Source organism: Hyposmocoma kahamanoa, unplaced genomic scaffold (assembly GCF_003589595.1).
Source record: "Hyposmocoma kahamanoa isolate Upper Pololo Valley unplaced genomic scaffold, ASM358959v1 88, whole genome shotgun sequence".
Classification (NCBI taxonomy): Eukaryota; Metazoa; Arthropoda; class Insecta; order Lepidoptera; family Cosmopterigidae; genus Hyposmocoma; species Hyposmocoma kahamanoa.
Genome location: NW_020654466.1, coordinates 19,763,062 through 19,771,972, shown reverse-complemented (window position 1 = coordinate 19,771,972; position 8,911 = coordinate 19,763,062). Strand labels below are relative to the sequence as shown.

The window sequence follows — 8,911 nt, the reverse complement described above, 5'->3', positions numbered from 1 at the left end:
CATGTCAAAGGAGAGAAATGTTAAACATGTCAAAGGCACATAGGAAACATTTCGCAGGTTCGAGGAAAGAAAGAACGACAGAAGTAAAATTTATGTTATATCTAAATCATTAAAAACAAACAACAAAGTTTAAACAAAGCATATACAGGGTAGAAAAAATCAATGGGATATGTAAGAGAACTACTTAAATGCTTAACACATACGCGCGAGTAACCTACTATGCCTTTGTAAGTGATGTAGAATAATGTACTATTACGTAGGTATGATTTATATCCGAAAAAAACTGTTTCATTGTCAATGTGTAAAAATCGCGAAAATCCAAGAATTCGACACATTCTTTTATTGTTCTTAAAATTAAAAGTTTACTATACGACTCTGTGTTTATTGGAAATATTTTATCCATATCATAGATCCTATCGATGAGTAAAATACTTTAGTGAGTGTTTATTTTTTGCATTTTATATGGTTGGATTTCCTGTGAATGCAGTAATTCATATTAAGAGAAATAATAGAAAGTTTTCTTTAAGTAAAATTAGCATTTAAAGTAGTTTCCCTTCGTGTCTCATTGATTTTGTTCACCCTGTATTTTTACATTAACCTCTTTGATGTAATCATGTAATTCCTTTAAAGCATGTTATATTAAATAAGTTATAGTGCTCAAAATTGTTTGAACTCTTCGATACTATTGACTAAAGTAATAACATATTTTTTACATATTGGGCCATTTCAATTACATACAAGTCTTATTATATGTTTCCACTTCCAATTCCGACCTGTCAAATTGGAACTAAGACAGTACTTATTTCTCATTAGGCTCAATTACATTACCGCGGTATGTAAAGGAAGTGGATTTTTGTGACGAAATCCTGCATAGCATGTAATGAACTTCATGTCAATTGTGTAATGTACAAACTAGATACGATACGGTGGCGGATATTCTTCAGAAAACCCACGAACTGTTTTTTTGGGTCGTGTCTAGTTTGTAAGTTACATAATCTCAACACAGTACTAAAAAATCGACCTCAAAAATTCGTGGAATTACATCTATATGCCAAGTTTTGTTGAAATCGGTTACTGAAAAGTGGACCGAAACCGCGAAACCGGTTTCATGTTTCATCCCCTAGTTTGCCACCCTTGGAGGTGGACTATTTTCTTCAAATTTATATGGAACCAACACTGAGGTACCCTGTTTCCAACAAAAAAAAGAATCATCTAAATCGGATCACAAAGTGGAGTTTTCGCGTAACATACATACAAAAAAAATACAGCGTAATTGAGAACCTCCTTCTTTTTTTGAAGTGTGTTAATATTTGGCAAAAAGTCTTTATGTAATGTAAATTGAGCGTTATTGGCTCTTTCCTATTTTAAAGCTATAACGTAGTACAATAAGAAAAATATGGTAACTCCACGCAAAAGCAGCAGCGCGGTTTGTATGTGTGTGCGTCCGCCGCGTGCGGTCTATTATGGGTCTACTCCTCCCAATCTCAGTCCAACATCTCGTTGCTTAAAAGCTCAACGGCCGCATGTCAAAAATTCACTTTTTTACAGGAGAGGCGATCAAAGTTTTCGACCTCAATTTTTAACATTTTAATATTGTTTTTTTTTAAATACCCATGTATTTATAATCAAAAGATGCGTATTTTAAGGCTCTATAAATTTGTAAACACAGGCACAACTCACAAAAGGACTGTTTAGCTCAAAAGTTAGCCACGAAAGTACAGAATGCCAAACAAGCATTTGCGTAACTCCGTTGTTTATAATAAATAATAAAATAAATAATAAGAAAATGTTTCTTTATTTAGGTATGCACCCATTAATAAATTTAACATTATTAATTACATTACGTTACATTACATTACATAACCAATTAAATTGAATTTTATTTACCGAAGATTATAATTATTAATGAAGTGAATAATTAAGAATTACATTAAATTGAATTGAATTCACATTAGAAATAATAGTATAACAATAATTAATTAATTTAAATTTAAAAAATGGAGTGGTCACTTACAAATAGCACGCATCGCATACTGTTCTTACAATTTTTTACACACACACACACACATACACACACACACACGCGCGCGCGCGCGCGCGCGCGCGCGCTTAAACATACACACATGCGTGCGCACACACTTACGTACCTTTATAAATTTTGTTTATATTATTAGCATTTTAATCTCTAGTTAAGATTTATTTTTGTTTCTTTTTATAGTTTGCTACCTACTGTTAGGTCTAACCTAGTTTGGGGTCCTGTCTCCCAACCTCTCACTTATATTGTATTACCTACATCTTGTACTTGTTGGAAGAAAAATAAACGATTTATTATTATTATTATTATTATTAATTATATTGGCCGAATCGCTCACTCTCACAAGAAAAGACTAATATCTCTTCCGTATTATGGCGAAAAAAATCATCTACTCTATTCACGACAAACATGCCAGATGCACTACACCTCCAGGGCAGCCACAGCATAGCGCGAAATGCATTATTGTACTGAAGTCTTGAGTTTATCAAAAGCTCGCTTAGAGCAATGGTACCACAACAGACTAGTGTAGAACGCCTGACAGTAAGCCCTAAACAGAGTTATTATTTATAATGCTAAATTGAGGTGTCTTGGTGTAGTATTAAAGTCGTTGATCGTTTTTGGACACGTTTTTGGAATAAAAACATTTTTGAAATTTTTGTGATGCGGCTTAGCATATAAGCGACGATTACAACATCGTAACATTCATCATTCAGACAATATTGGTAAAATTATACCTACTTTCACAATATATCGATAAAATTGTCGACTAGACAACTACATGACTATTTAAAATTTTAAGAAAACTAATTTAATTTCTTTCTAATTTAATTTATTCATTTTAATTTATTTAGTAATTTCTTTCCAAGGCCTTAATGTGAGATGTAGTTAGGTGCTGGTCCCTTAGGGTGGATGCAGACTTGCAGTGGCGTGTCCTGGCTGATTTCGGAGTCGGTAGTATGGCTAACAGCGCTACTAGCGCTTTTATTACTCTTGGAGTGCCATAAATTACGCCGCCATTGAAACTCGTTGTCGCTTTTGAACCTATTAAAGGTTAAAAATGTTAATCATTACCGTTAAAATTGTCATTTTATACATCGATGTCCTCAAAATATTTTTTTTGTAGAATATCACGGGACGAACAAGTCGTACGCCTGATAAGCTACACGCCTGTCCATAACAATTTGCAGTGCCAGTCAGAGCTTTAAATCGCAAAGATCTGAGGCACTGCCACTGCCCTCGTCAGTCAGAGACATTAAGTTGATAAGTCCCATATGCCTGTAATTTCACCAGCATCCTTACCCTTCAAAGCCGGAACACAGTAATGCTGATATTACTGCTTGGCGGCAGAAATAGGTAAGGTGGCAGTCTTCCTTGGACGAACCCTTTCACAAGGGCTCTTCTGCTATTAAAATTTATTACCGTAAATATGTATGCTTTTGAAAAATATACACTAGGCTACTAATAACTTGATAATGAAATTTAAAAAATGAACCTTGATAGGAAACTATTATAAATTAAAATAAAAAACCTAGATACAAAATAGCATAGTCGTAAAGGTCATTAAAGTCACCATATATGTAAACTGCTCGTCGAGACCATTTAATGAGCCTTAACACGATAGTTTACTGAAGTACTTAACTGCCTCCGCTGCCGAACGGTTACCATACTGGTCTGCCACGCAAAGGTCCCGGGTTCGAGTCCCGGGCCGGGAGAAATATTTGTATGGCGTACATTTATTTCTCTCGTCCTTTTGTCCCATTAGATTTTTCTCGCGCTTTTGAGTGTATCAGTACTAAACTTTTAATCGCCGAGATGAGTGGTTATGGTGTAAGAAGAGATGTTTGGAACTGGTTCCATCATTCCTTACAAAAGAATGCAATGTAGAAGTACGAAATGAAAAAGGAGACATTATTAAGTCCAAGACTAAAACAGTATATAGAGGCCACCACAGGGAGTTAGTCTAAGTCCTATTGTATTCGTACTTTACACCAGTGACCTCGTACTTACTTTCAAATACAAATTTTAAAAAGAAAAATTCTTTCGACCTGACACGACTCGAACCTGCGTCCGTATGTCAATCTAGGGCGACCGTTCTACCAATTGAGCTACATATCGAGTCAGCAGACCTTACAAATTTCTATATTTATAAATGGATTTTTGCCGTAGTGCCACCTCTGAGAAAAATCTATGAAAGTTTTTTTTCACTCAACTAGGTAACTTTACAGCTACTAGAAATTGACAAAGAACGACAAGAAATGTCACTTTATGAACCTGTGACCACACGAAACTAGAGCCATCGCTCTCTATTCAATCATTGTGTTAATAATTAAGAACTTAATAGTTAAGAAAAACAATATAACGTTGTTCGTAATCTCTCCCTAAATTGACGTAAATCTGTCATTAGACATAAAACTTTATTTGAGAAAGATGATGACTGCTTTGGCCAAAGCGCGTAGGTGCGTTTATCAGAAAACATTATTAACAACATGCTTACACGTATTTACTGCAAAGACACACCTGTATTATCTAAACCACAATTGTACCAGTATATATGCATTAATGAGCCCTTAATACTTAAGTAAACAGGAAACTTGGAGCAAATATATTCTTTAGAATTATTGTAAGGAATCCTGCGCAAATTACCGTAATCTTAAAAGGACACGAGCCGAAATTCTGTCTAGAGTTAAGGTATGACGACCAACAGCGCCAAGACTATAAAGAACCCTAGATGCACCATAACACCATATGAAGATAACATGTGATGCTAACCAGAACTCGATAATGGCAAAGTCATCTTGAGATGCAATAAATAACTATAAGAGGATTGTTTTTGCATCAAAACCGAGCACATTCCGGAACTGAACATTCTCGAAGATCTACGGAATGACGCGGCCCCATCCTTACGGGCTGGTATAAAGAATCACACACCGGCGGCAACGTGGCAGTTCAAATTCAACAGAACACAAGCTCCGAATCGCTCAATATATATCAAACCATACTCGAGTTTAATTTGTACTATTTTGTAAATTATAAACTCAACAAATCCGCATACTTCCGCAATCGACGTTCTATGTTATTGAAATAAAGAAGACCGCCCCCACAACTCCTCGAAAATTACACATAACTCTAGAATAATTTACGTCTTCACTTACCTTTTAATAAGTTTTCGTAAAATTTCCCTCTTGCAGACAAAAATTAGAAAGATAAAGAAGCCCATGAGCAAATTATAAGCGTCTGTGATGTACCAGCCTTTGAAGTTTGGATAATTGGAGCTAATCACCTCCAACACCCAATTGATGCCCATGATAATAGACAATTTAAGGTAAACCAGTAATCTGAAAGAAATTTGTTGAAATTTTGAAACTTCGTCTCTTCTAATTTTTTTTCGGATCTCATTCGCGTATATCTGTTTTTTCAAACAAACCAACGTTTCAGGCCCGTTACAGGTCCTGCGGTCACTGCTGACCTTACTTGTTAGTTGATTTGTTTGGAAAAACAAATACACGCGATTTAGATTCGAAAAAAATAGTTTCATTTTCAATATTTGAAATTACTTAACAGTTAAAAATAACTAAGTACGAGTACGTGGTGCATTTACACCGGGTCGTCTGCTACCTTTGGCTGACTACTTCGCCTTACCGAAAACGACGCAGTATTTACCGCGGTGGGGCGTAACTATGGACACATTGAAACCTGTTCGGGCCACTGTTGCTGGCCGACAGCGACCGTGTCGCCCATAGCGTTTACACCTAGTTACGTTCAACTTCGGCCACGAACTGCAGTTGTCAGATGACACAGTATCACAGATTACTTATTAGTTACTACGTAACAGACATCACTCTCATACAAAATGGAAAATATCATCGCTATAACAGCCATAAAGGAACTATAACGCTATAAAGTAACCTAAGCACGCGCACAGAGAGGTGAAAATAATGCTGGGATTTTTAAAATAAATGAAAGACTTGTCAGAGCGCTTGTACTGTCGGCGCTACACTCGATAAGCGGTAGGCCTTATCGCGTAACCTAGAGCGAGTGACTGAGCTCTGACAGTAGTTACGCCAGGTAGCTTGCCGTCTACGGCGATGAAGCAAAAGTCGCCTGACTAGGTAAATGTAAATGCACCACCTAGTGTAAATGCACAACCACGCGACACCGATGACGGATACAATACAGTTGTATCTTAAGGTATATTGGTTAAGTTCCAGAATTACTTTTGTGCAAAAGTTATGTCTGAGAAAGTGCTAAACAATGATAAAATATACACGTACCGGTATCGCTGTGTGCGATGAGCAGCAGGCGTACCGGCTGCGGCTGAATCAAGTACAGCAGTATTCCGATGTAGTCGCCATATATTAAACGCCGTCATGAGAAACAGCACCCAGTTAGTCATGGTTAGAATTAGCATTGGTACGTACAGATAGAAGAACTTCCCATCGTCTGTAGTGGCAAAATAAAACGTATTGATTGTTTAAATGGGTACATAGAACAAAGAGACAGAAAATATATTCTATATACATATATAATAATATATCAGATGAGTTTGCTCTTGACTTCTGATTTAATGCGGAGGGATAATAAAACAAGCTGTATGAAAAAAATGTTCAACACAAGCGCAGCTATTTTGTTTCGGATTCGGGGAGTAGAAAATTACATTTTCACCTCACTAGCTCGGAAAGGCGAAAAACCGTTTTGCGCGCGATAAAACAAAAGATAATGACACATTCATCTACGCGATTTGTCGTACATTACTTAGTTATTAGATAATATAAGTCAGTTGGTATATTTTATACTTATTATTGTTGACATTAAATTGACAATGACAAATAATTGTGTCTATTAAATTATTTTAATTCATCGAGGAACTATAATAATTTCAATAATCACTTAAACACACAAACAAAAGTTTACGTTTTCGTAACGTTTAATTAAAAGTTCTACTATTTTCCTCGCTATAGTGAGGTGAACAGTTGCGTGTTTCGCTCGGCAGCAAAGTTGATTTGCGTCTCGTGGCTTGACACCCTCGCTACGCTCAGGAATCTAGTTTTCTTAGCTTCCTTCGGTTGCTCAGGTTTTAATACAAGCACTCGTGTCAAACAACAACTTTGCAGCCTTGCATAACAAACAACTATTCCTTCCATTTTCATTAAGTGAGGCCTGAATCTATAACTTGTTAATATTTAACACTAGGAATGAAACTATTTTTCCGGATTTAAATCGCGTATATTTGTTTTTTCAAACAAACCGACGTTATTGTTAGACGTTTATTATAGATATTATTAGACGTTTACTGTAAAGGGCCCGAAACGTCGGTTTGTTTGAAAAAACAAATATACGCGATTTAAATCCGGAAAAATAGTTTCATTCCTATGTATAACAATCGCGAAAACCTAAGAACTCGATATATTTAACACTAGTTATAATGTATTGGAATTGTGAAATATATAAAATCTTTACCTCCAATAAAGCAGCCCATCTTAATAATTCCAGGAACTACGATCCAGGGTTTATGTCTGAGATCTACGAGGTCCATCACAGTGAGGATTATTGTGAGCAAAATAGGAACGCCATAACCGTATTGACAGTACATGCAGAATTTGAACATCTCGCCCCGTCGGTGTATGGGGCGAGCCTTCGCATAACCTCTGTGTTAAGCAAAACAGACAGTATGAAGTCAACATGAACATTAAGGTATAGAATTAAAAATGAAGTGTAAAACTTATTTACCAACTAACCTGAAAGTCCACCAAATGTCCATCGACATGACGTTCATCCAGCAGAAGCTCGACATAAACAGTAAATATGTCACGGTTGCTGTCGAACGAAATCATATTACAAGTAAAAAAGAACTTGGTGATAATCACAGACCACATGTGATAATGTTTCCTAAATATATTAAAAGTAATTGGCCAAGAGCTTGAAACACCCCGTTTATTATGACGAAAGTTGATTAACATGATATGTAATCAAATTTAATGTAGCTTAAATATAATGTCTGGAATTAACGGATGTGTTTGATACAATTTCACATGATATAATCACTATATATAATTAAAAAATGGTGTAACAACATATCTCAGTAAAGAGTATTAAAAAGAACGACCTCAAAAGTTCGTGGAAACATTTATTTGCCAAATTTGAAATCGGTTACCGGAAAGTGCTCGGAACCTGATTCATCTCCTAGTTTGACACTCTTAGAAGCGGAATATTTTCTTGAAATTTTAATGGGACCACTACAGAGGTACCCTCTTTCCAACAAAAAAAGAATCATCAAAATCGGTTTACATATTTGAGATTTGAGAGTTATCGTGTAACATACATACAAAAAAAAAGAAACACACGGTGGAATTGAGAACCTCCTCCTTTTTTTGAAGTCGATTAAAAAGGTATAATGTTATAGGAAATGAAATTTTTCCGGATATAAATCGCGTATTTTTGTTTTTTCAAACAAACCGACGTTTCGGGACCTGTAAAGAGTCACGGTAGACACCTAAACCTAAGGACAAACCTAAGAACTGGATAAGGTATAATTTCATTGTGTACAGTAAACCTCCAGTATAACAAAGAGATAGAATAATATAATTAACCGACATAACGAATTAATAGTATACGTATTACCAGTATAGTGTATTAAATATATAATAAACCTAACCTAATCTAATGGAAATATCAGTTCTAACAAGATTAATTTTAATGTGCTTTCGAGTGTAACATTCTTCGCTGCTCTCGTCATCGCACTTATAATAAATTTGACTCTGGGATTATATTTCTAAATTAATAAACGCACACACTCATAACCCTGCTCTAGGGAAATCCTCGCGTGTGCCAAGTACACGGATACGGAGTTTGGATGGAATTTGGGATTGTCTAGGTGTG

The 8,911-nt window shown here is 35.7% G+C and overlaps 1 protein-coding gene across 1 annotated transcript; it reads right to left on the bottom strand.

The window, feature by feature from the left end:
• Nucleotides 1–2,509: 2,509 nt before the first annotated feature.
• On the bottom strand, nt 2,510–7,941 carry LOC113235572 (G-protein coupled receptor Mth2-like). Its single transcript, XM_026471315.1, has 5 exons — nt 7,771–7,941; nt 7,493–7,680; nt 6,307–6,475; nt 5,188–5,370; nt 2,510–3,076 (listed from the first exon to the last, which is right to left on the bottom strand). Exons 1-5 carry the CDS (start codon nt 7,824–7,826, stop codon nt 2,905–2,907), a joined length of 768 nt encoding a protein of 255 aa, XP_026327100.1. The 5' UTR covers nt 7,827–7,941; the 3' UTR covers nt 2,510–2,904.
• Nucleotides 7,942–8,911: the final 970 nt, after the last annotated feature.